Raw genomic sequence first — 27,749 nt, 5'->3', positions numbered from 1 at the left:
TGCTTGAGCATCAGTATAATTTCTGTCTCCTTTTTTGTAAAACACCCAGAATTTAGGCAGAACCTAAAATTACTTTTGCACTACTTAAACTTACTTACAGTATAGTTATGTGTTTTGAGGGTAAAAACAAACAAACAAACAAACAAACAAAAAACCCTTACTTGTTACCCCCTTATTCTAGCATACCTACCATTAGGTAAATATACAAATTCATAATTCAATTTAATTCCAGGGGAATTATGACCTTAGTTATGGGACATATTATAAAGTGTTGCCAAAGTATAATTTTGATTAAGGAGCTTGCACATACTGGTGAGTACTGTTGATTTAGAGCAGCTGTGACTTTACATTGAGCGGTGGTATAATAAATTTGTTAAGCTCTATGTCTTTTGTACACAGACCTCTCTTGTATCGCAGTAAAGCATTTAATAAGTATTGATTTAACAGTATAAGATTGTTCACTGAAATATTTTATACTGCTGTAAAGAAAAACAAACAAACAAAAGGAGAAAGTTTCAATAAAGGAATTTCCTTTTTTTTAATTTCATTTTCAGATTTTGTACAATTCTACTGATACACACACACACACTTCTTCAAATAAAACAAAATAAAATCGCAATAAAAGCATCAGGTCTACACATCCCTCACATAATAACAATGTGGATGGTGTGAACCGTGAAATAAATAACACACACACACACACACACACACACACACACACACACACACACACACACACACACACACACACACACACACACACACACACACACACACACACACACACACACACACACACACACACACACACACACACACACACACACGGAGGGTTTGGTGGAAAGACATGAGTGTTACAGGACAGAAAGAAAAATGAGAGAAACAGCACCACCCGAGGGACACAGGTTTGCACACATGCGAAAGCACCCATACATTTAACTCGGGCACCTGTGTGCTGAAAACACAGTACATAGATACACAGGGGCACAAGAAAAAAAAGGCACTGCCAGCAGGAACAGCTCAGGCTTTGGGTGGTGGCGTTAAAAGTAAGAAAAAAAAACAAACAAACACACAAACAGTACAGAGGGACGCATGTGCTCATGGACAACAGGCCTCGTGTATCAGTACTTTTATGCACTAAATGAAGAAGCATAAGAACTTCTCAAGGTTGAATGTTTTCTGTGATGCATGCACTCCAGATGTTTTAGCAGCCAGCTAATGTGCAGTTAGGATCCGTTACATTATACGTGCACTAAATGCACATCTTTGTAAGTGAGGCCCAATGATGGAGCGCTGTTGACAGACACACTCATTTTAAAACACTATTCACATGATCCTCACTGCCCTAAATGAGAGTGCAGACACACGCGCACACAGACGCACACACACACAAACCAACCAGTAGGAATGATACCTAAAAATGTTCATTTCAACAGTTAAGTTAAACCTTGTCACTCTTTTTCCAGTGTCTACATAATTCATATGCATTGCAAACACATCATTGGTACATCATAGCCATGTTCATGAAATTTATATATTATTATTTCCTCTTTTTTTTTTTTTAGGTTGGAAGGCAGGTAGATTCAAGAAAACCTAAACGCATGCCCAGCCTCAGATGTTTGGACCATCATTAACCTGCGTCTACTGTAAATGTGCAAAACAGAATCAGTTTTCCTCACATACACCACCTTTAATTCAACAAACTTTTGTCTGTAATCGCTTTAATCACTCTCGGCAGATGTGCCCCCTCTCTAAGCTTTGGCATCAAAGTCCTGTAACATTTAATATACAACTCCATCAGTGTACATAAAGTGTGTCGATAAAGGTTTGTGGTTCACCTCCCTCGGCAGGCTTTTCTCCGCAGGTGGGGTTCATGCAGTTTGCAAGTGGAATTCATGCAAGTTTGATTGCGATTAAAGTGAGAGGGGAAATGGAAATTATATGACAGTTATCATCTTGGAACATGTCTGGATTATGTGTATGTTTTGCAGGAGCATGGAGAAGGGTGCCAACTGGGTGTGGCTGAAGAAGCACTGACTGAATTTAGCAAATAAGAACAGATAAGCAGGGGCTAAAACGAGCTTGTTCTACGTGGAACAGGGCTATCTTTTTCCTCCTTTAGCTTTTCTCTGTTCCCAATTCATGCTCCCTGAGAAAAAGCCCAGAATGGATCTCGCTTTCTTATACCTGTTCTGAGATTTCGAAACTCCTTAAGAAAACATTTTCTAAGGAGAAGCACGGGTTGCCAGTACTTCAACTCCCACCCTAAATACCTCCCTTAGAACTCCAGAGAGATAAAATAGCACATCTGCTGATAACTGATATATCATTTCCAGGAACAACACAGTATGATTGTCCTTCCATCCCTGCATGATGCAGAAAAAAAGTAATCATGCCTACTGTTCTAATCCTAAGTCTATGTGCAGGGAAGATGAGCTCAGACTCATGCATAAGTAACACTTGCAGTAGCAGCAGCAGCAGCAGCGGTAGCAGAAGAAGAGGGAATCTTTACAAACACCACTTATTATGAAAATCTATCAGTCTCAACTCGAGTTGAGTTACAGTACAGATCTTTCTGTGTGTATGTGTGTGTGTGTGTGCAAGCGTCCTTGGCACTATTTGTCCCATCAGCTAGAAGACAACACACACTCTGTAGCTTTTTACAACGCTTTCGACTCCCGATCCCCTTCACAAGGAGGCGACGTATGAGGGGTTGTGGTGGCGGTGAGAGGGGCTCATATGCGTCCTGAGAAAGGCTATGCAACCACGTGTGAACATGTGTGCACGTCCGCGTGTATATCTGGAGCTCCAAGAAAAGCTAGTTCGGGCTCTGCTCTGCGAATAGATCTCGAAGGTGTCGGAGTTCAAAGGGTCAGTCTCTCCCTGGGTTAAAGCCATGACGTTATGTGTGACGGGGGTCAGGGGGTATGTTGTTGAAGGGCCTGCTGTAGTTTCTTTCGGTAAACAGTGTATTTTTGCTCCACTGCTCTAATGCGCTCCGCCTCCTCTTTCTGAAGGATGACCAGGAAGTTTTGAAGCTCGGGGACAGAGAATGCATGCCACTGTGGGATTAGGAGGGAAAAGAGAAGGAGCAGATTTATAACACTTCTGGAGGCACTTACCCTCTTAACATTTGCAGCTTAGTAATAAACTTATGCATGTTTTTTTGCCTTCTCACCTCTACTTCTCCGGTCTGATTTTCCTTAAGCACAAAGCTGAGCTGCTCTGGATCTGGTCCCGCAATCAACCTTAGAAGAAGAGGGTGGTCAGAGAGAGGAAGCTTCTGGAAGAGGTCTGCAAAAAGAAAAACATAGCATTGATATCACCAGTTACTTTTCTGGAAACCACGCGAGCTAGCGGCTGCACATGTGTTGTCCTCACCCTGTCCATCGCGGTGCGTCTGCCTGTACAACGCAAACTTGCGTGGATCGTCCAACACCATGAACTTCTTCAGCAAGCCCTTGATGACCTCTCCTGTGGTGGTTTGAGAGCTGATGTGGAGCTGCTTCACACTGTCGCTTGGTAGATAGAAGGACGTTCTCTTCTCTGAATGCTCAGAGTCTGTAGCTTCCTGCTCCTTCGGCGGAGCTTGGAGGCGGTCGCTGACCTGCTTGGACGCACCCTCTGAGGCTGACGGGTCCACGCCATGGACGGTGACTGGTCGATTGAGCCTCAGGTGGACTTTAATGAAGCCTGTGTATGAGCCGTCTGAAGCCTACAGCAAGAGAGGGAAAGGTCGTGCATTAATGTGTGCAAAGTAACAAAATGCACCCTAATGATGCTGTTTAGGATCTAATGTCCACCAAACTTGTGGTGGTTTAAGATCTTTCAATTTATAGACAGGTTAATGCAGTGAAACATGGAAATTAGGAAAATGTGAAAGATGTGTTTTTTTCTGAACTTAACAAAAGATACAGTTTTTAAAAAAAAAAATGAATCTTTAGTTACAGTTATGATTTTTTTTCTAATATAAGTGGAAAAACATGACAGAGCAGTTAGTTATGAAAGACCTACTGCATGAAAATTCACAGGCCTGTCAAAAAACAAACTACAAAAAAAACCACCAACCACCACCCCGAAAGCACTCTAACATGTTCAATCTTGTTTGCATAGTTCATGAGAAAAATGTTTCTCGCCGGCAGCAGCCACTTCCTGGTGCATTGCTATTCTTGTGATGTTGCAGACCAGCAGACCAAAATGAACTTTGAATGGTCCCAGGTGTTTGCACCTGTAAGCTAAGTTAAATCAAGGCTTCCAACAGGGAAGCAATTTTTATCATCTCTTTTGTGTTTTTCAAATCATTCCCGTACTTTGTTTTGTTTTTGTTTTTAACAGTTAAAAGCTACATATATAAAAGTGTGTTACTTTATTTGATCAAACTAAGTATTCCGAAATACTATTCCTAATTTAATATTTTACTTTCTACACTACATCCAGGTTTGTTTGGTTGTTTTTAATATGTGTGCATTAATGAAAAAAAGGGAAGCTAAAATAATAAGGTTTCATTGTGACTTTGAGACTGAATAGTGCAAATTTACAAATTTGTTTAAAAAACAAAACTCTCACCAATTTCATTCCATTTTCTGTGACTTGAGCGTTATACGCTTCAATCCTGGCCCGCACTTCTTCCACTGATAGGTCTTTTGTCGCTCCCTTCTCTTCTTCCTTTGCTGCATTCTGCTGTGAGGCAAAGAAAAAATTATTATCAGCACTGCACCACTGTCGCAAGTAGCAGGAATGTTTTATCTTTAACCAGCAGATGGTGCCGCTTCAATCTATCCAGAAAAACAAAAACGGTCTAATAGTCTTTGCTCAAGTTTCTGAAGAAAGATGAACCACAATCAGGAAAAACCCTTTCACCTTCCACACAGACTTGCAGACCTAGTGGGTGTCATGCTTGGCTCACAAATAAGACTAAAGAGAATCTAGGCCAGTTCCTGCAGGGTGGTCTCTCTTGACACTACCCTGCCCTCCATCTTTGCCATCCTCACACAGAAAAAGCTGACTCTGACTGCAGCTGATGGGCTTTGAATACGCGCTAAAGCATAGTTACACTAGCCCGCAGCTCTGCACGGGGACAGGAAATGTTGTGAATGGAGCTAATCGTGCATTCAGCATCTCAGCGCAAGAATATTGACAGCTTTGCCTCCCTCTTACTCATTTCCCTTTGTGAATAAGGATGAGAACAAGAGAGAGAGAGAAAGGAAGGATGCAACGAAAGGAGACGAGGGGGAGTCAAAGAGTGGGAGGCAGCGAAAGAAGGGGTAAGGAGTGATGAAAAAGCGGCTGCTGAGCCAGCCTTAGCAACACAGAGTTTGACTAGGTTATTTATAGTACAGTGGGATGCATCCTCTCTATCTCACAATAGCTTTTTTTTTTTTATTTATGTAAAATTTCCTCCCTTCTACTTGTTCGTTTGCATTTTCCGGGGAGGTGGGAGAGAGAGATTATGTGTCTTTGTGTGTGTGAGAGAGAGAGAAAATGTGATGCAGCTATGGTTTCTAGAGGGAAGTCCTCAGGTTGAAGATGAAGTCACGGTTTCTTTTTTCAATGGAAATGCAATAAGTGCACCCTTATGGTAACAAACGACACAAATAAAAGGACCCATTCTGGCTAAAACTGGGCATCTGGCAGGGGAAACGCTGCACTGCTTATTCTTTTTGTTGCTCTTCTTATTGCGCTACCAGACTCTGCCCAATTATAGTCCCACAATTCTGTAAAAATGCCAAAGTTGCAGCAGTGCAGCAGAATGAAGGTGGCGCCTTTGAGAATAAAATGTTTTACTAATTAGGACCCAAATACGAGTGTTTTTGCCTCATATCTGGATCATGAATGTAAGTATCTCTGTCATGGGGGAATTTGAAGCCTTCTGTTCTGCATCTCACAAGACCCATAAAAAGCCACTGAGTTTACTGACCCAGCTGCATTCATAAAAACATAAATAAAATAAAGAGCACATTGTGCAATCCAAGGTTAGGAAAGGAATCTGAGGGATACGGAGGAGCGGACTCGTATCGAGAATTCCGTGCAGTGGAAAGCAACAAAATGCAAAGAACCTCGCAGGAATTCCTGCGTTTGTATGTGAGTTTATAAATGTATCAGAAGCAGTGCCCTGCCCTGCCTGTCTGCATACCAGCGAGAGTGATCAGAGGACAATAGAGCCGGACAATAGTACAGTTTTCGCTCCTGTGAGGTCGGCAAAAGCCCTGACTGTGACCAGGTCGCAGAGGCGCACAGAGTCTGCAGAGGCATTCCAGGAAAACACATCTGATGGACTTGCACTGTAGATTATTGGCTCCAGAGCTAAGTGTTTCACTACATTAGATAGTTAGATATCTTTAGACTGTAAGTGCTTGAAAGTCTCTTAGCCAATGTGCAAGCACACTTCCATCATCTAATGCATACATGTAATAAGTTATCTAATTATACTGTCTCAGTCTCATATGAAACAATCAGCTCTTGTTGCCATGTTGGTTTTTAAACGCTCCTGTTTTCATAATTTAGATACCACACTTTTACCACATAAACAGCTTTTATTATGCTACTTGATTGAGCTTCACTGTGTTGGCGAGGGCGCATGAGGCAAACCTGAAGCAACTCAAATTTGTTCTTGTTGCTGAATGCATCTAAAAGGTACATGTGTATCTAAAAAGCATGAAAAATATAAATAAAATATCTCTGACTGTTACATAAGAGTCTCTCACATACACAGACACAGACACAGTCCCTCCAAGGTGACGCAGATAAGTGTTGATGCTCTCACTCTTGTGAAGCTGGACAAGAGGTTTTACGACTGCTTGAAATATCACGGGAGTGTAGTCGATATGAAATCAAGTATCACACCTGTCTGTGTGTATCACCTGACCAGCTTTTTAACTCAAACTTGTAAGACCGACAACATGACGAGTGATGAGCGTTTTCACAAAAATACAAACATTTTGAACAGTGTGCGATGGTCACATGCAATCACATACATAAAATACACACATGGACCTATGCACACGCAAACTGTCAGCAGTTTGTTTCAGAGCGCTGTCTTTACAGGGTCAAGTGTCAAGGAGAAGTGCAAGCTGATTCTATTTCACAGCCCACAGAGCGCTGTGTGTGTGCCATCACTGCCAGCAGTGCAGGTCTGTGCATGAGTGTGCACTCACACAACAAACGCACAAAAACCTAAGCACCAGCATCAAAATAGATTTACTACCACAACTTATTGCATTTTTTTATGATGACTGAAACTGCAGATATCTACGGTTGTTGTTCGTGGTCTCACTGCGATGCTAATTTAGAGCAGGATTGTAGCTCAGTTTTTAATATGTTGTATGTTTGAGTGCAAGCAGTAACAATCATCTGTGCAATGACTAACTAACACGAGAGCTACAGTTGATTCAGCTGGTTTGGATTTAGCATCACTTGATGCTCTGGACTGGGCCCCACAGGTAGCTAGGTGGCTAATAAGGCAAGCTACGTGACACAGTAACACTTGGTTGTACACTGAAGAAGTGAGAGATTTCACGACAGGTTGATGTGTTTGGATCATATCAGAGTTTCTATTAGCTAAGATAATGTAGGAGGAAGTAATAGACACAATATTCTTGTTTTATTAGCATAACACGGTCTGTTTCTGAATAAAAGGTTACAGGTTTCCGGGTGAATATCAGTGTTATAACTCGTTTATTTGGACCATACCAGAGACACACACACACACACACACACACACACACACACACACACACACACACACACACACACACACACACACTTCAGTTCACTTCCTTATGCACAAAACTTATGATAATGTCTCTATTTACAAGATGCATCTCAGATCTTTGCATACTCCTTTTTCATATTCAAACACGAGGATAAACAGAGCACTTTGCTCTTTAAAGACGCACTGCCCCACAGGGCTGCATTTAACGCAAGCACACAATTCAGTTTCTATTGGGTATGTAGACTAGCTACCATGTTGTCTAGCTAACAGTGCTACTACATTATAATTCATATAATATTTCTTGGTTACAGGGCGTCGGGGTCATCAGTCTCAATCAGCTGGCAGCTTCTGTTCTCTCAGATCAGGCAAGTCAGCCTCCTTAGGCTGTGAGCCTGGCTGCAACCCTAACTCCACAACCTGACAGCATAGCTGGTCAATTATTCAGAGATTATACCTTCTCCAAGTCAGACACCAAAGGCAGCACAAGGCAAGGACAGCAAAGAAGGGGGATGAGCAGGTTTTACATGAACACCAACTGTCTGTGTTGGTTTGTCAGGCCGCCTCCCACTTCCTGGGTCTCTTTTCTCTTTTTCGTCTATAGTATTGACAGCGCTGCTTTTCTTTCAAGTGCTACTTTAAATACTTTGGTTATGGTTTGTTACACAATCAGGTCACTGAATGTACAGTAGAGCTAAACTAAATCTCAGGAAGTGTGAAAACTGCCAGTAAAACCAGCAATGGGTTGCTATGGTAACTAGAAAAGTGCAGTTAAACAGTATACACACACACACACACACACACACACACACACACACACACACACACACACACGCAGGCTTGCTCTCGTGCAAAAGTATCAGCTTTGCCTCTATGGAAACCTCTCCACTCCCACACACTGTAGAGAAGAAGCCTCCATGAAATCAGTCTGTTAAAAACAAGCAAACCTGACAAGCCAACAGATCAACGTTGAACAATACAGCTGTATTACAGTAACCCCTTCCTACTTTCTCACACACACACACACACACACACACACACACACACACACACACCTAGAGGCCTACTTAACCATGCACAAACGCCACCGCTTCCTCTCCTAACTTCTCCTTTTTGGATAAAAGTTTTGTTTTTTTAAATATAGAAAAAGTGCAGTAGAGTTTGTTTGCCGGCACGATTGGCGCACTGACTGAGCTTGCTCCGATATTAAAATTTCAATTATCAGGTTGACTGTACTCCTGATTCTGTACCTTAGTTGTTTGCCTAGGCTTGCGGAAGAACGAGGTCTTGGCTGTGAAGAAAGTGAAGTCCTCGCTCTCGTCATCCAGGCTGCAGTACCCACTGCTCATGCTGTTACTGCTGGTCATGGAGGGGGTCAGCACTGTGTTGACGGTCATGGAGAGGTCCGAGGACAGCCTCTGGCACCAGAAAAGCACCAGAATAGCACGTTGGCAGCTCGAGGAAGCGATGGGTTGTCTCGAAGTGACGCTTGGGCACAGTCAGAGTCTACACGCGTACAACTGCCCTTTACTCATCCAGAAATAGTCTGCGCTCCTGTGCTGATGCATCCAGAGGGTTTAGATCCCACCTGCGAGGGCGAAACAGGTGAACTCTGCTTCGATTCGGCACTTTGGGTGCTACCGGAGAGACGACCAGGAAATGCAAGAGCGAGCAACAGACGTGTCACTTCCTCCTGTCATGCGTGTGAGTGTGTGTGAGAGTCACAAACAGGCCATTCTGTATGTGCACCTGAGTATTCTCAGCTAGACATACAGACACTTTTACGCAAAGCTTGTAACTACCTCACACGCACGCACGCACAAACGTAGGCACACGGCGGAGTGATGGAGTCAGCTTACAGACTGGTTTCAAGTTAAGCTCGCTCACCTGAGAGCACCTGTTATGCCCACAAACACACACTCGTTAAGGCATGCATGCAAGCAACACCACATCCTGCTTTGATCCTGCTCTGTGTCTCTGTGAAGACCCACTGAGAAGGAGCGAATAACAGTCCAACTAAAGTCCCTCATGCACAACCAAGTCAATTATGCTGGCATTTATTTGTGTAAGCATCCATCCGTCCCCAGGGTCTTGGGTAAATAGCAGCAGCAGAGCTCCTCGACTGCAGAAACGAGATGCTCACAGATCCCCTGCTACCTCCTCTCTGCTCTCCTTCCCATCGTTTTGACAATGTTACCAAAAAAAGGACAGAATCCTCACACTCAGCTCCTCTCTTTCTTATCCTCTCCCTCTTCTCTCAGCCTGTCTTTGCACCAGCTTCACCGCCTCACTCTCTTGCAACCTTGCTCAACCATCTGTGGTTGAGCGTGTTATCAGTCTGCAAGCGCCCTCCCCCTTCTCCCTCTACTCTCTCTCCCTCCCTCTCTCTCTCTCTTCCTGTAAGCGACTGCACCCTGCAAAGCATGGCCACTTCCTCTCACAGAGGGGAAAGAGAGAGGTATGTGTAAATAGAAAGAAATGCTGATGAGTGAGAGATATGAAGGCCCGTAACTTCTGTATGACATACAAAACACGAGCACAAACAGGAAGCAGCACAAAAGCCGGGCAAGATGGCTGCTCTGCAACTGATATTTGGGTGCAGCGTGCAACGGTTGACTGGAAACCATCATAACCGCCGTAAATGTCACTTTTATGTAGAACCATCCCGACTCTTAATTTGTCAGCACCGAAACACAGGCAGGGACCGACACAGTACTACAACAAAAAGGTGCACAATCATTGCTGTTTTGGTGATGAGGGATAGGCTTATGGTGCCCACAGAGAGAGAAAGAAAATGAAGAATGATGGCTGTTAGCATAGAGATTACCGTGACCCCTAACCTCAGAGCGACCCTACAACCTGCCCTCTAACTCTGGCAGCGACCCCCTTGCCAAAAAGCAGCCGACGCTTGCTGCTGCTGAGATTGATGTGCCCATCTGTCTGTCGGCTGCTTCAGTGCATGTAGCAAGATTTTAAAATCACACAATAAGCTTTGGGAGAACTGTGGCATGCACCGACAGTGTGTCAGCCTTTTACTGGGGTGTTTTTCATCAGGTTTAAGTCAGCTGATGACTGATAACCTGCAGCTCTGCTCCTCGCTTCCATCAGCGTAATCAGTATAGGAGAAGAGTGCTAGCAGGGGGTGCTGCACACAAACTAGAACACACACACTACTGGTCTCAAGTCGATGAAACCTGGTCAGCGTGATGATCCTTTGTGTGGCTGCAGCAGTCTCCGTCCATATGGGGCAAAAGGCGATCAATTTCTGCTGATATACACACAAAAAGGACTCGTACTAACCACACACATGGTTACAGTTATAAAACAGAGCAATGGAAAAAAGGGGGCTGCAGGAAACAAAGTGTCGTCTCTCCTCTAGCCATTCAAGAGGCTTTATTTGAAGCACACCAGTCACTAAGTTCATATGCCACTAAAACTGACATAATCTTTTAATGCTGACATGCTGACTAATGGCCTAAATGTAAAATACATAAAAGCAATTTTGTCGTTATTGTTTTGTTCATGTGTAGCTGGACAGATGACCTGAATGTAGGACACCAAGGCAGATGAAGTAAACACAACAGGAACCGGTAATGGCGATTACAAAAACACAGAAACACAAAGTCCAAACAGCAGCAAACCAAGAATCCAAAATAAGAGCACAAGAAGCATAAGGAATGCAGGGGAAAAGCACTGAGCACAAACAAAGGGAAACACAAAGTCCACATGGACAGATGAAGACAGGGCTATTAACCCTCCTATGAGAATTTCAGTTTTGATTTTGTTCTGGGGTCTTTAAACACATCTTTCACTAGTTTTCTTTCCAGTCTTTGAAATCTTTTGCTTCCTAACTCTGCCAGGCTCGTTCTGTACTGTGTGGCTCTCTTCAGTTCTTGACACTTTTTGTGACAACTTTGTATATCTCTCTCTTGTTATATGAGCATCAACAATTCTTTTTCTCAAGTCTAAACTGATGTCTTTTGCTTTTGCCAAATAGAAATAATTTATAATTTCTAAAGAAAACTAGTGTTTGTATAAAATAGGAGCTGGTGTGATGAAAATCCCTTGCTCTACTAAAAATAGCACTTGGGAAAGTTTGACCAAAAAAAAAAAAATTCATAATGATTTTGTCCTCTGGGGTTAACTGCAAAATGAGACACTGGTAGGGACAAGGAGCGGGTGAAGTAAACAAAGCACATATAAAACTAATGAAAGGCGAGCAGACAATCACAAAGAAAGGAAAGCAACAAAAACAGGAAGTACATAAAACAACACCACACATGAGAAAATAAACCTTCAAAGTAAAACAGGAAATAACTGAAAGACAAATAAATAACAAACACGCTGAAACAAGGAAAATGATGCTAAACATGATGCACGGAAACAAAATGACACCAGAAACAACTAAAAACTAAGGGAAACAACTGGGACTGTGGCATTTATGTTCCACTAGAGATTTTGATTGAAACCAATAGAGAACAAGTGGTGCTATTGGATCAAACGACAAACACACTTTGCTCCAATTCTGTGCACACTGTTTTGATCGTATTACGCTCTATGCATTCGCTCACACTCGCTAGATGACCTCGGGACATAAGAGGAGCTGCCAACATTTTGCTGCAGGCCTGCTTGGTTAGCCAGAGTACTCTTGTGCCTGATATCTGTGTGTCTGTGCGTGTGTGGATGGACCACATCGCGTGGGTGACTGTGGATGGCATGCCAAGAGCAGCACACTCACAATCTTATAGGTCCCTAAACACAACCATGTGCTTACATAAAGAGTGAATGAGGCACTATTTTGACGATGGATTTTACGTAACTACTGTATCACTTGGACGCCTCCGGACTTGTACAGTAGAAGAATAGGAAACAAGGCTAAAAGCTGAAACTTTGAATTTCAAGTTTAAAACTGTTGATTTCTTCTTTATATAGGTTACTGACTTACCATCATCCATGGATACTAAAAATTACATATTCCTTTAACATCTAAAAACTCTGATATAGAGCAAGCAACAAATAAGGTTCCTGTACACAGAGTTAGTGCTGTGGACAAGGAATGTCCACTAATTGCAGTGTGAGTGGTTCTCCGGCTCCTCCTGTCTGTATGCCGAACTGATAAAGTGCTTTATGGATGTGTGAATAAAGCCATTTGAGTGGTCAATGCAACTAAAAAGCACTTAATAAACTCATTAAGCAATCCAACGGTAGTAACCAGACCGAAAAGCAGCGCACATTTCGGTGCTTTATTTCGGTGCTTTTTTTTCCTGAGCTGTGATACACTTTAGATTCTAGCCAATCATTTTACGTTTCCGAGGATAGTAGGCGGGGCCAGGTACGTACGCTCTGTTAGAGCAGAGCTACAGATTAAAAATGCCCAAGGCGAAGCGGTCAAAAGTCTGGCTGTACTTCACAGCAAAATATGCAAACTCAGCAGCCTGCAACAAGTGCTTTAAGCTGATACTGTGATACTGTCAAAGGAGGTAACACCTCAAATCCGATGAAACACCTGGCAACGCATAGCGGTTTTTTTTAAAAGCCGAGAAATGCGCCGTATTTGATGGCAGCAGCAGCCGTTCTTCTCTGCGTGAGTAGCTTAATGTTGTTTGTGTGTAATTTACGTTGAGTAGGCTAACCACGTTATTACATTAATGCATGTAAGGTGAACTAGCAAACATCATCATAGCTACATGCTGCTGTCTTCTTGTTTGATGGCAGATACTCCCTTCACCCTGGCTAAAAAGGCTAAAATGACCAAAGAAAAAGTGGAAAACCGTTAAACATGAGAGGTTTTTGGACAAAGTTTGTGTTTTTTCCATTGTTTAAGCACTGCTTCCAGCCAAGAGTGATACCATATATGCCCCATAGCTGCAGAAAAGGCTAACATTGTTATATTTTTACAAAAAACAGCTGAACATGAGAGGTTTTTGGACCAATTTTGTGTTCTCCATTCTTTAAGCACCGGTTTGAGCACCGGCACCGTTTCAAAAGTACCGATTTGGCACCGGTATCGGATAAAACCTAAACGATACCCATCCCTAGTTAGGACATCCAGAAGCAAACCTCTACACTTCTGGAGAGAGTTGGTGGAGAGCCAAAGCTGGGAGAGAGAGGGCGGCAAGAGAAGTCATGAAAGTAGGAGAGCAGACGCTAATGTGACGTAGCATATTTTGTCCTGGGAACACTTTGTGACCAAAAAAAGCAAATGAGTGCATAAATACATTCTTAAGTGGAGAGTTAAGGAGGAGAGACCGCATGCAGTCAAAGTGGAGGATGGTTATGTAAAAGTGTGGGCACGGAAGGAAAGAACTCTTCCATTACCCAGCCCTGACTCACGTACACCTCTGCTGCACACGTCAAAGTGCTTACTCTTCCTCTGTACCCCCCCAAAAATGGCACCCATTTCCTGTCATGTCTTTTAAAATACTTACCCTGAACTGAGAGGCTGTGGAGGAGCTGTGCCGTCTGGGAGAAGGAGCTTCCTCAGGCTCTCTGTCCCTCTTGTTGCAGTCAATCTGTACTTTACTTTTACACTCCAGGTGACATGTGTAGCTGCAGTCTGTTGATCACACACACAAAAACAAAACACTCCAGTCAGAGACAAGAACAGAGGCGCAGAACCGAGAGGGAACAGCAGCGAATTTAATCATGTGGTGATTTAATAATGTGGCCCCTGTGAAAGTGTGAAATGGTGATTAGTCGTATGTAAGTTATAAATGAGACCCAGTTCTGACTTAATCAAAGGTGAAATCATTCAAAAGATCCATTTGCACAGAAATCTGGCTCCATCTAGTGGCTAAGGGCAGACTCACAGCTTATACAGTGTTAAACTGCTAAGAGATTATATGCATGCGTGTAGTGATTCAGGAAAAATGGAGGCATTGATACCTGAACATGTGCTCTAATCAAGCAACTTTACCTGATACTGACTAATTTAAGGCCCGGTGAAATCTGGCTGTCATAATATTACTGCTCAGAGAAGGGATCAGAGAAGTAAATTCCCCTCCAGTGGAACTACATTAGTCAGTCAATAACGAACATGTCACATCCATTAAAAATCAAATGCATAATGTAACACAGTCTTAATGCACCGCAACAACTGATGGGCTTACTCCATTTAAAGGGAACAAATGGTGCAATGCTGCCATTGGTCAACTCCCATCGACCGCCCAGCTAGAAAAGAATAGATTCAACTCCCCCCCCCTTAAAATGTCCCCAAATAGTCCATCGTTGTTCTTTAATTTCTAGGTGGTTCCGCGTATGTCAGCGTCTGTTTATTTATGCCCTGCTGACTTTATTGTGGTCAGAGACTTTCCCCATTGCAACGCGCAGCCTCAGATCTCACTTCTCCTCCGCCGGTGAGATAATCCATGCACAAGGATATAGTAAAAAAAAAAAAAAGATTGCTATTATAGAGCTGCACGGACAAAGAGAGAAGTGTATTTTGTGGAAGCTCTGAGTCAGACGCCTTTCATGGTTTTTGAGCTTAAAGCTTCATAAAGGACACACAGTGCGCTATACTGCATGCGCTCGGCGAGATCAAACCTCAATCAGCATGTGTTGTTTTCTGTTACACCTCTTTGCTGCAGCTAGAGCTGAATGAGTAAGGCTGAGCCCTGCATGTTGTTTTTCTGTCTGCTGTTCTTAGAGGAGGGAGGGAGGAAAGAGGAGGGGGGGGGGGGGGTATCACTGCGTCTCTCACACTCAGCATCAGTAACCATAGTAACAAGCTTGTTAATGAAGCGCCTTGATGCGACTTTTGTTGTGATTTGGCGCTATATAAATAAAATTGAATTGAATTAATGACCACTGTTAAAGAGAAGGGCTTTAATGCTGTGTGTGGAGCTTTTCTTATTGGAAAATTAGCTAGCAGTTTCACATTATTATCCGCTACTGATTAAAAAAAACAGAAAGGTCTATGTGGGCATTAAAGACACTGGATAATGGTGGGCTTGCTTTTTAAAGCCGGGCTACGTGGGGAAAAAGTTTTCCCATGACAGTTTAGAAGTCACTTCAGATTGAGACGCCTCTCTGCAGTGACCTCTAAACTGCTGGTGTGTGTCTGTAGCTTCAGCAGAGAGAGAAGGACGTCAGTGCCTCACCGGCAGGAGGGATGTGTTGAAGCGAGAGGAGAGTTCAGATAGGGGATGCTCTGCTCGTGACACTTTAGAGGTCACTGCAGAGAAAGAGAGATAGAAAGGAAGCACGCAGGGGAAGGAAAAGGAGAAACTCCTTTCCTGCCCTGCTTTTCTTCATTCACTCCCTCCATCCACACTCTGGCTGGCATTCTGTGCCTTTTTTCCTCTGCATTTGGCTACGCTTACACAGAAAAACCACTGCTGGTGTTTGGTTGGGTGACAACTTAAAGACGGACCCCACCCTTTTCTCTGATAAGTAACTGCAAAAGTTGGGACATGCTGAAAGGAAAACAGCCACAATGTAAGGGTGGAACGTCTTTCCCTGCTCCACACCTACATGATACACCGCTGTCAGCAAGACGTTGTTCACCTAAACTCCACGTTATTCCCACGCTGATAGCATACCTCTGCCTCGCACATAAACAAACAAAGAATGGAAATGGCATTTCAGCGTTTTGGAGTATTTTGAAAATTCACAGAAGTGTTCCTGTACAGGTTTCAGCACCTTCCTTATCCCATTCTTTTGAATTGTTTGAGCTCAGGTTTTTCTTGTATGTTCAGGGTAAATGTTTGAGCGTCTGCTGGCATGCTGGTGCATGCAGGCCTGGTATTACATGAGACTCCTTCAGATGAGTGCTAATGAGCAGGTGGAAAAAAGAGTAGCAGCAGATCCAGTGAACCAGAGGGTTTCTGAAGGTCATGCAGGCGTGCTGACGTACGCACAGGCAGAACAGAAAGAGTAAGTAGGAGAAGAGTAAGCACTTTTCTTGTGTGAGTTTTCTAAGTAATTGCAGTTGAATGCAAATTGACCCCACCAGCCCCGAGCTCCTCGCTGGGACTTGCAAAAGGGGCTTTCCACTTTCTATTCTGGAAAGTACAGTGCACTCTTACGCCGTCCACTCAGTGGAGAAGTTCCTCAATCTTAAATAGATTCCACCCTGCTGGAGTTTTAGATTTTTGCAGTAGGAGATATTTACAGGAAATGCCATTTTACTTCCATATCTTTATGTGAAATTAGGCTGGAAACTACCTTTCAAAAACAACAACAACAAAAAAAAACTTCAACCACTGTCCACATTGGACTCTTCTAAAGCTGTGGGGACTTTTTTTGGTGCTTTCTCTCCCATCATTACAGGGTTCAGGATTTGAATTGTTGTTTTTCCCCCTGTAAAATACTTCTGATTAAATGGGGATGAGGTGGAGACACTTTGCTGGCAGAGAATGCAGAGCAGGTACACGATACTCAGAAACTTTCCTGAGAATGTAGCAAAGTACACTGCCACCAGCCTAGCTTCTTTCTGCGCTATTTCTGTGCTGTTTCAACGTGAAGAAGGGCTCTGGTGTTAAGTGTCACCACGGATAGACCAGTTGAGCTTGGGTCGACAACAGCCGCTGTGAGCAGAAGGAGGACGAGCTCTGATTTGTGAAGTAAATTCTGATCTCAGAGGAGGATGAGGCTGTTTTGTTTGTTTTCATTCTTTCTGGGGGGTTTTTCTTCCTTGTTTAGTTTCAGTTGAAGTACTTTGAGACGTTCCTGTACGCAATCAAACAAATTTGACTATGCCAAGAATCGGCAGGTAGGGCATGTGGGTGGTTGTGGTTGTTTTTTCTGCGACATGGTGGGTGTGGGAGACACAGGCGTGGGTAAAAACAGAGATTATCAGTGAGTTTTTGGCTATGGAGGATGTCTGTATGGTTCCAGATAGAAACGAGGGGGGGCATATTGTATTTACTCCTCGTCTGGCTGAGGATGAAGGGGTTACACAGGGATTAGGTAGCGATAAAAAAGGGGCGAGGATATTAACACACTAATGAACCTGAAGGGAGCTCTGTAGGATTTAGAGTAGCTTTGGGGGTCTTTGGGGGGCCTTTAGCTAGTCTGATCCCATCATAGCTGATTTGAAGCAGTTATCCATGTTCTCCTACTGCGTAGCTGTTCTTCATCTCTCGGCACATTGGTGAATAAAAATATTACCGTTCCGTTTTTATACTTGTCTCCATCCTTATTCATAACTCAAACCACCCCTCCATATGCTGCCAAATCGGACATGAACAGATCTAATCTAATCCCAAATCTGAATTTAATCTGACCCTCTTACCCCTTTGACATCTGTTTTTATTTGTGTAAACAGTCATTTCATATTTCGTGCTGACATTTTTAATCTTCATCGCGGCAGAGTCTGTCTTCTCCTCTCGCAAAACTCCCATCTGCGAGGTTACAGATGCTCTGAGAATAAGCAAAACAAACAAGACAGGAAGTGGGCTTTATTTTTGTTTGTTTTTTTTAGTCTGTGCTGTGAGCTGTAAATAAATACAGCTGAATATTTTTGTGGGTAATGATTACATCGTTAGTGAATGTTTTGGAATGATGACAGTTAGGCTGCATGATAAAAAAAACAAACAGCACATTTTTAAAAAATATGAAGTCCATACATGCATGTTGGCCCCATAAATGTCAAATAAGCAAAATTTCCATATAAAGTTATGGATCCCAACCTAACCATCACCCTACTATTAACTAAATGAGTCCATCTGAAGTGCGGTCATAAATGGATGGATGGATGGATCGATACTACATGCTAAATGAAATACAGTTACAGTAAAGCAGACTGACTGTACAGTATGTCCATATAGCGTTTATTTGAGGCTGCTTAACACATGTCCCCATCTGTTGTCACGAATGTAAAGCTTCATTCTGTGCTGACAACTGAACAAGCAAGCAGGCCTTGAGAGTTTTCCCATCATTCTATGGTGCTAATATTTCCCAGTTTCTAATTCACAAATGACTCTCAAACCTCAATAGAAGAACGTCCAGCGTAGTAAACTGCACTAAACTGCGTTCCAGTGAGGCAAAACTTTTAAAATGTGCACGACAGAAGCCTTGATAAGCCACTAATAGCTTGACTCAATGAGCGCTCAGATTTGATACTACTTGTACTTAGACTGAGAGAACAGGAAGATTTTATAGCAGCGCAATAAATTTGGCACATTTTCGTAGCTATATGGTGTTTTATATGTTGTGCAGTTTCTTTTTTTTTTCATGTTCTGTGTGCTAATGCTTAAAAAGTACTTTATGGTTAATGGAATGGCCTCCATTTGGCTTCTGAGCACAACCTCTGATGGGCTACGGATACACAGACCGAGCCCTGACGACGTGGTTTTAAACTGACAGAGTGCACTTTTTCTAGTTATTTCTGTAAATATGCAGTAGCGCTAAATTATAGCCCCGTGTTGGCAGGAAGAACTGTCAAAAGCCTCCCCTGATATAATTATGTAACTGTGTCTTTTGTTTCAGGTCAGTTATTATATTCTCAGCAGGTTACAGCATCTAAGAAGACGCCCCGGGGATCCTCCACCATTTATAAGACTCTTTGGCAGACAAATATAGACTAAAGATGCAGTAGAAGACAGAACAGAGGAATCCAAATTGGACAGGTTCATTCTTAAAAGGATGAATAGGGTTTCCATAGAGGGAACACCATCCAAAAATAGCTGCTATCTGTCTGTGGCAGCTTGTACTACTGATGGTGTTTCTAAAGCTTTTGAGGCCGCAGCATGACGTTACTCAGGTGGTGCAATGATGACCTGCTCCTTGAGTCATGTTTAGTTAGGCTCTTATCAGGCTCACACAGGAGGGCGCTCCTACACCTTCCCCCAAAAGATGTGCACACACATTCACACAAAATAAGCTGAAGTTTTCTTTGTTTTTTAGTGGTGGTGGGGGTTTAAGCAGCTGCTGTCACTCCCTGGCTGAATCAATGATTCTGCAGCACCCAGCCATTTCACTCCCTGCCTCTTTTTTTTTTTAAACCCATTCACACTTTGTGCTGATGCTACATTAGTCCTCTATTTGGAGAAAACATGGGAAAAATCAATGGCATGCAGCCTCAGGCAGGCTCACTTTAATCTCAAATTTCTGCTACAAATATGAAAGTCAATATGATAATTGACTTACAGAGGTTTTTCCAGGCAGACTGAAAAAGTGCAGGTTAAGAATAAACTCTAGTTACTGTGTGCTGTACACAAAAGCACACAGGGGGTTGATCACCCGTTAGGGGTACTGACAAAGACTAACACAGCTTACCGGCTCATTTCAAAGACAGATGGCTCGGTGCGCACAATACACAAATATTTTGGCCCATGGCCGACCTCTGAGGCCAACCCAGCTCAACCTGTCTACTCATCATCTTTCCCCTTGTCCAGAGCACTGACCCTAACTAATCAACGCCCTATGCCCACATTTCCAGGTTTCACAACTTGTACACACTCTGCGGTCATCTTGATCATCTCCATACCTGAGTTGTTAAGCAGAGATCCATTGGAGGATGATCGCCGGAGGATTCGCAAGCTGTCGCTCCAGGAGCGAGACTTGGGCAGCCTCTTCAGCAGCCGCCCTAGCCGCCGCGACACGTGACCGAAGCAGGCGCTGCCAGCCTCCCCTTCCGATTCACCCGTCACCTCCTCTAGACACAGTGAAACCTGGCCGAGAAATGTCCTGCCCACCCTAACGCGCTCTGCTCCCCCAGCCCCAACTCCAGCTGCTGCCTCCCCCTTTGCCTCCTCCTGCCCTGGGACGGGAGGTGCTATCTGTGCCATGGATGGAACATGGTGGCACCATCCGGCAGGCACCGTCCTGTGTGCGTAACCCTCGCTGGAGGACCTCCTGTCCTGCCGCCGGCCGCCCCTCTCTCTCTGAGGACTGCACCAGCGCCAGCCCCCCCACTGCCCCCCTCTGCCATCCCAGCGCAGCCACTCTGCCACCGGTGCCACGCTCCGAATAAACAGCCCCCTCTCCACACGCTCTGCCACCCCTCCACCTGTACTTCTCACACCCTCCCCAGTGCTCAACCCCCTCTTCTCGCCCTACACTGTCCTCCTCGGGTCTACCCCTGAAAACAGTCGTCTTCAACCCTCAGCGTGAGGACACGAGCCCCAAATCTCTGCGGTACAACTTGTTCCTCTGTCGTCCTGCTGCTTCTCTCACCGCTGCTCTCTCATCCTCTCTTCGTCTCTCCCTCTGTCTCTGCTGCAGCACCCACACACTCCGCAGTGAAGAACGGCCAGCTTAAAGAGACAGAGACCCCCAAATGCAACCACTGCCCTAGCTTCTCTGACCCTCTCTCTCTCCTCTCTCCTCTCTTTATAGCAACAGGAGTCTTTCTGTCCCATCAGTGGCTGACTTTCCTCACTTCATTCAGTATCTGAAGACATCTTCAGACGTCACAGGCATCACTGCAGACGCTCCCAGCGCCGTTCCCCACTTTTCTGTCTCCTTGGTTTGAAATCCACATCATGGCGAAGAGGAAGTGAGGCAGCCATGCTGTCTAACCCCTCAACAGTGACATACTGAATCTTGTCAGTGTGAAGGATATGCTTCACCTTGTGTGTGTGTGTGTGTGTGTGTGTGAGTTTGTGTGGGTCGCTGTGACACGCAGTCCGTTGCTTCTTAATATGCACTGTGAAAGAGAAAGAGTGAAAGCTCCTGAGAGTTCTCGTCCTGCCCCACTTACAGAACTGAGCAGTACAAAGGAAAGAGATGCTCACCATTCTCACACAAATCCATTACATTACAAGAATTTTCATCTATTCTCACTGCTTTTTCCCCACTGAGGTGCCTGGTTTTTTTGTTTGTTTGTTTTTTTAACCTGTGATGTAATGTGTGTTGCTAAAGTCTAAAATCCCCCGAATCGACCTCACCTAACAGGTTCTTGAGAATGTTTTCATTGGTCCTTACTGCTCTAACCACCTCTTCCTACACAGTCCTGCTATCAATATCCACCAAGGGCAACCTAAATATAGCCTGCTTGAACCCCCCATATACATACAGCAGAGTGGCAATGCAAAGTGAGGCAAACACAAAACACCACACGGGTCTTTCTGCAAAAATACAACAAAACCCTTCATGTCCTACATTTCTGCTTCTATTACAGCTAAACATATTAATCACCCTGATGTGTAAAGCCTCACTGAAATGACATTAAAAATAAACAGATTATAATATAGGTGTTCAATCAAGCTCTGTTCAATACTCAAAGCAGCTTTGTACTCAGACTCAACTTGATTTCAACTTTAGACACATGAGCTCCAAAGGAATGCTTTGGATGAAGTCTTATTCAAACTATATTCAGCTCAGCGCTGGCAGAGCGCAGCAGCGGTATGCAGGGACAAGAAGGTTATGAACCATTTAACACAACCCTCCTCCCATGTTTTCTTCTTCAGTGGTGAAAAAGGCCAAAGGAAAGCAGTTGCTGAGACAAGGCCTGTACTGTGTGGACCACAGGAAGAGGTAGGATAAGGATGGAGTTCAGGGAAATAATACAGTCCCTAGACAGACAGGGGGTATGCCCCGAGGTGAAAAGTGTGTGTGTGTACACTTACACAGGCTTCCTGTTAGACAAATACAGAGACGTGTGTGGGCTCACACACTTGTTCATGAATGCTTTTGCTGTTGTCATAAATTTGAGGATCACTGACCTCTCAGGTGCTCACCTTGTCAAACAGACCTCTGACATGAGAAGCAGAGACACGCAGAATAACCGATAGCAAAGCTCACAAACGGTGGTCGAAGTACAAGTTCATGCAAACATGGCCACCGTGAACAATCTCTGAAAAACATATTGATCTAAAATAGTTGAATTACTTGAGTAATCTAGCAGTTAAATAAAATGAGGATTCAGATTCTCTGGTTGTTGCTTCAAAACTTTGGGGCATTTCAGGGGTCTTTTGTTCTTTTTCTATATTATTGCACATCATACTGTGCTGGGACAACATAACCAATGAGGAAAAATGCTAACTCTGACAGTTTTCTTTTCACTTCCTTCTGGTCTCACTTTGAAATGTTTTGTTTCTATCCCTTCAAACTGTTTATTTAACTGAATGTACAGAGAAACATTTAAGGGCATCTCTGCAATTGTCAGTAGTCATGTTTCCTCCTCTGAGGCTCTCATAGCCCTCTTATACAGCATATAATGGCCCCAGATAACACATTAACAAATCCCAAAGCATGCTATGCTGCATTTGACACTTATAAATCAGCTTACATCTACATTAAATTGCGAATTGTTCATCTGCTGCCTGAATGTTACGCTCAGGGATTAACTCCAAAGAGGTTAAAATAGCATTTAGGAAGAAACAGTGTAAATACAGACAGTGCCACATGTCTTATAGATGACCAGATCCAGCATATCAGTGTACAAGCGCCACAACAGCACGCTTCCCTGAAAGCTTTAATTAAATATTAATCTGACGTCTGATCCTGTCTGTTTGTAATCCCAGTGATTCCACTCTGGAGAGATAATCCCAGGGCTGGAGACACTCAGAGCTGAGATTAGTGGGAGTGCCCTACCCCTCCTCCTCCCTGGTATAGTGTATAGATTTACAGATGTACGTATGCATCTGCTACACACTCATTTCTTTTTAGTGTGTTTAAATTAGCATTTTATAACAAGTCGTAATAATATGTGTAGTGCAGCGGTGTCAAACATAAGGGCTAGGGACCAGAGTCAGCCAAAGCAAAAGAAGCAGTGCATACATTTTTGGACATTTGACTGTTTTTCAGCTTTTCCTGGTGATAAAGAACTCTTCCATGGCCAGTCAAGCTAAACCAAAGGAATTAAGTAATAATAATTAAAAAATTAAATGACAGAAATGTTCCTTTTTAATCACCATCTATGGAAATATCAGTAAAGTTTTCAACGTTTATCAGATAAAAAACTGAGACATGCTGTTAAAATTGTACTTCTTTTTCTTATCGTAAGATATTTTAAGGGTTTAATGTTTAGTTAAACACCTTTATGGCCCACTTAAGATCAAAGTGGGCCGTATGTGGCCCACAACATAAACTGTGTGCATGTTTTCTGCCTATAATGGTAAGGGGGGGGTGTGTCTCCTACTGGGACAGACTAGCGCCAGTAAAGCAGCTCATAAATGTCCTGACTGTCACAGTCATCAGAATCTGTGTTGGTCTTTATGCTTTCATATGTCGTGCTCCACTGAAGCCTGATGTCACATATGGCTCATATATGTGAGTAAGTCTTTAAGCTTTACCGCAAATCACATTCTCATCCATCACCCAAGAGGCGCAATAAAGATAAAGAAAACATAAACACAGAAGAAAGGCAGCAGAAGAAAGTTAAAGGCCTGTACACCAACAGAGCAGCAGACTAGAAGACTGGGAACTCTTGGGAGATTGACAGATTCCAGTGCAGAGCAAGGCCACAACTGTCCCAGGGGTGCACGCTGCACAGCTGTTTGGGCTTCGTATGCAACAAAGCAAACACAGACAAGGCCGAGCGAGTGAGGCAACCAGACAAAGATGGAGAATGATGGTTGTTTATGGTTGCAGGGCCTCTTGTCTCTCACTCCCTGTCATTTGCAGGGAGCGGGGTGCGTGCGTGCCGTTTCTATTTTGGCAGTCACGGCTGCATTTCTTCCACCGCAAAAATACCTTAAAATGCCTACATTTGTATTGCCTGCTGAACTTCACGGCTGTTCACCGCATTCACCTCAGATGTCTTCTGATAAGAGAGAGCAGATGTACAACTAATTGGTTTTATCCATGAAGAGAGTAATTGTGAAGGAGAGTGAAAAAGTTAGTGAAGTTTTTGAGATTTAAAGAAACTGTGTGTTTTGTGTGTGTGCATGTTTCTGTGGGTATATATGCTCCAGTAATCTTTCTGCTCTTGCCTCAGTGAGCTCTTGCTGATAGCACACTAAATCAGACAGCTCGGCAGTGCCGGCAAACTTGCGCTCTTTTTCCTCCATCCCTCTCTCTTGTGCACTCTCTGCTCTTAGCTCTTTGTCTCTCCTGATTCCCGTCACTTGCCATCACCCACTGTTTGCAACCACATGCCATCCTTTATTTTTCTCCTTCATTTCCTCCTGGTTTTGTTTCACTGTTTGTTTGTTTTTTAACCTGCTTCATTCATTATCCCTCCCTTTCCAATCATCCTTTATCCTGCCTTATCTCACACTACTCTGCAGCTCCAACCTCGCCATGACAAACTACTGCTGACACAATGCCTGCTCAGCAGCCGCATACACTCAAACACACACACACAGAGGATGAACGCATGTGCAGTGGGTGTGCAGAGAAGCACAAAGGTACCTCAGGTTGAGTTCTAGTCCAAACTGTCTGTGACAGAGCCATGCAGATATGTTAGGAGTGGCATCATCAGATGCTGCTTTCTGTCTCTGAACATATTCTCACATCCCACAGCATCAGACTGATGTATTTAATATATTGTCCCCATTAAATGTGTCTGAGCAGACATTTCCACTACTCAGGATTTCACCAGTACACCACTGTGGATTCCATCTCGCCCTCTTTCTCTAAGTCTGGTAGCAAAGTGGGAACTCTGGGAGGCACAGCTGCAGAACTAGATAAAGCTCTTTCCGTGGAAGGATTTTGGCTGCCTGTGGTGAAAAAATCTTTGGAAATGTCCTTCCCTGTCACTCCGAGTCACTCACAAAGGCACATGCACAATTTTTGTGTGTTTGTCTGTGTGTGTGTGTGTACAAACACACAACCACAGCTATGGTTTGGCACCCAGCTACAACGTGCCCTTCATAAAAACTGCGCTGCAGGAACAAGACGCGGATCTCTAATTCAAAACACTCTGCATTCACGTGCGCAGTCTGTTCCACGATGTCTCGTGTGGGGAAATGAAACAGTAATCACACAAGTGAATGAAGCAGGTATACACCGAGTGTGTGGCGTGGCACCACATAAGCCTATAATCACTCATTTCCACGGGGAAAGAAAAAAAGCAACTCACTTGCAGTAGCCTGCTTTAACTACTTACTTTGACATTTGAGTGCCTCCACAGTGACCTGCCGGCTACACGCGTCACACCAGTCCTGCTTAACGGGCTTGGCCTCGAAACGGTGTCCTTCACCCCTTTCCGTCTTCACCCGGGGGTCCGTCCCCTGAGAGAAGATGGACCAGGCCTCCATGCGGTGAGGTTCGGGACGAGCCAGCTTCACCACTCCGGTTCTGCCCTGCGTAACCCGCTCCAGTGGAAGACCGCCGCTTTTCCCTGGCGCTGAATGCCGCAAGGAGATGCTCTGACGTCCGCTGTCTCCGTTCACAGAATCTGCCTGCGTCGCGCTCCGATGCCGGTGCAATCTTTTATGTCCACTCGCCAGCGATTCGCTCGGTATGACATTAGTGCCCGGTCCCTTCAGCGAGGAGCTCCTCCGACCCCCGCGGGCGGTGTGCTTGGCGTGACAGTCCATGTAGCTGTTGCTGCTGCAGTCGCCGGTGATGTGCCCGTTGTGACTTTGCCGTGCCCCAGCGGCGGTGCCCGCGCCGCTGTCCCGCTGCTGCTCCGGGCTACGTGGCGCAGAATGGGCGGACGGAGCCCCGCATCCTTCACCGGGCATCATTCCTCCTCTCACCACCGTCCCTGTGTCTCCTCCAGCAGTGACAGACACATCTTCCTCCCCACTCCCTGAGCTTCTCCTGAACATCTCCCAGGACTTTTTCCTCGGCAGGATGGTTTTCTTCCTGCCACCGAGCTGCCCGAAGAACTGCGGACTCGGCTGCTGCCCCACCACACTCACAGACGCCATTATCCTGTCAAACCCCCTCCTGTAAGCGCGTGTGTTCGTCTGTTTGAGGGGTATCAGTGTGCGTGTTTTCACTCCGTGCCCTGACTGTAAACTCAGCTCTCCCCGCCGTGTCACGCCTGTAGTAGTGACGCAAGGGAAACGACACTTTTAAAGCGCGAGCGCGCTTCCCCAAAGACACGAGGGATAGTAGCGCGCATGAATTTCTGTTTAACGTTTTAGCACGCTAACCAGCCCGCATCACTGGGTGATATTGAACTTGATGACGAGTCAGTGAAATTTGTTTTATTCCAGCCGGCCACTTACTGTAAATGAAGGGAAAGCAACAATCTCCTGAAACCAGAAAATGCGTTTCTTAAAGAATCACAGTTCAGGGATATGCAGAGAAATACCACGGACTGGATGTATAATGAAACGAATAGCTTAAAAATGATAAATCTTCTCTTATTTAAATAGTCCGTTTCAAGTGGGTTTTTTTGTTTTGGTGTTTTTTGTTTTTAATGGGACAGCAAATTAAAGGCCAAGATATTTGACATGCCACACGTTTACCTCAATTTTATTTTATTTTTCTAAAAAAAAGTGGAATTACCACCTCGAGATTGTATGCTTCCGCCATCCAGTCAAGTTCTGTTTATGCTGTGAGTCCAGATATATGTTACGGAAGATGATTAGATATGTAGACTTTGAATTTACACCAAAGATTACATCTTTGACCCCTCAGGTAAATATTTTCATCTTGTGTCACATCCCTTTTATATTTAAGGTTTAAATTCTTAAATTATGGACAAAATCACTTTTTGTGATTATGTGTGTTTATTTCTAATGGGGGCTTAGAAATAAACATTATTTTCAAATGATTTGATTTCTGTTTTGAGTTTCTTGTTGTCGAGTCTGTTTTGTTTCTGTTTGACTCTGTTCAGTTTCACTATTATTTTTAGTATTATTTTGCATGGAGGGGATTTGTCAGGGGCAAAATGCAAGGTTCTGACTCGGTACTGCAAGACAAACAGCATTTTTTGGGCAGCAGACTAACAAGTCTCTAACCAACAAGACAAGTCTCAACAGACCTTAGTGCCAAAGCCTCATCAGGAAGGGTGTGAAACCAAAACTGAGCAAACTGACAAAAACTCAAATCTTGTCCAATATATGTATATATTTATTTTAGAAGCATAGTTTTTATTTCACATAACAAAAAAATAAACCCAGAATGGCTCAGGCTACAACTATTACTGACCGGGAGGCGTAAAAAACACACATTTGATGAATCTGATTTGTAGGCCTCACTCTGGACTGACAGTATCGCAAATTTTGTCTCAATGTAAAATATCACAAAGTCT

General features: G+C 43.9%; 1 protein-coding gene across 5 annotated transcripts; it reads right to left on the bottom strand.

The window, feature by feature from the left end:
- Nucleotides 1-509: 509 nt before the first annotated feature.
- Nucleotides 510-26,569, bottom strand: rassf5 (Ras association domain family member 5). Of its 5 annotated transcripts, none has more exons than XM_076883929.1 (6): nt 25,647-26,569; nt 14,137-14,264; nt 4,567-4,677; nt 3,382-3,715; nt 3,179-3,294; nt 510-3,062 (listed from the first exon to the last, which is right to left on the bottom strand). In XM_076883929.1, exons 1-6 carry the CDS (start codon nt 26,413-26,415, stop codon nt 2,919-2,921), a joined length of 1,602 nt encoding a protein of 533 aa, XP_076740044.1. In that variant the 5' UTR covers nt 26,416-26,569; the 3' UTR covers nt 510-2,918. The 5 variants fall into 5 exon arrangements, with proteins under 5 accessions (XP_076740044.1, XP_004545131.1, XP_023010247.1 ...); XM_004545074.6 differs by having other exon boundaries at nt 4,567-4,680; nt 25,647-26,566; XM_023154479.3 differs by lacking the exon at nt 25,647-26,569 and adding an exon at nt 20,139-20,439 and having other exon boundaries at nt 4,567-4,680.
- Nucleotides 26,570-27,749: the final 1,180 nt, after the last annotated feature.

The sequence above is a fragment of the Maylandia zebra genome, linkage group LG5, assembly GCF_041146795.1.
Source record: "Maylandia zebra isolate NMK-2024a linkage group LG5, Mzebra_GT3a, whole genome shotgun sequence".
NCBI classification, from domain to species: domain Eukaryota; kingdom Metazoa; phylum Chordata; class Actinopteri; order Cichliformes; family Cichlidae; genus Maylandia; species Maylandia zebra.
This window is presented reverse-complemented; position numbering and strand designations above follow the sequence as displayed.

Excerpts from the sequence above, each read along its gene's own strand:
- rassf5 (XM_004545074.6), bottom strand. The coding sequence starts at position 26,415 with ATGGCGTCTGTGAGTGTGGTGGGGCAGCAGCCGAGTCCGCAGTTCTTC. Across the intron at positions 14,265-25,646 it reads GGAGGCACTCAAATGTCAAA|ACTGCAGCTACACATGTCAC; the intron begins GTAAGTAGTTAA and ends TGTGATCAACAG. Across the intron at positions 3,063-3,178 it reads ATCAGACCGGAGAAGTAGAG|TGGCATGCATTCTCTGTCCC; the intron begins GTGAGAAGGCAA and ends CTAATCCCACAG.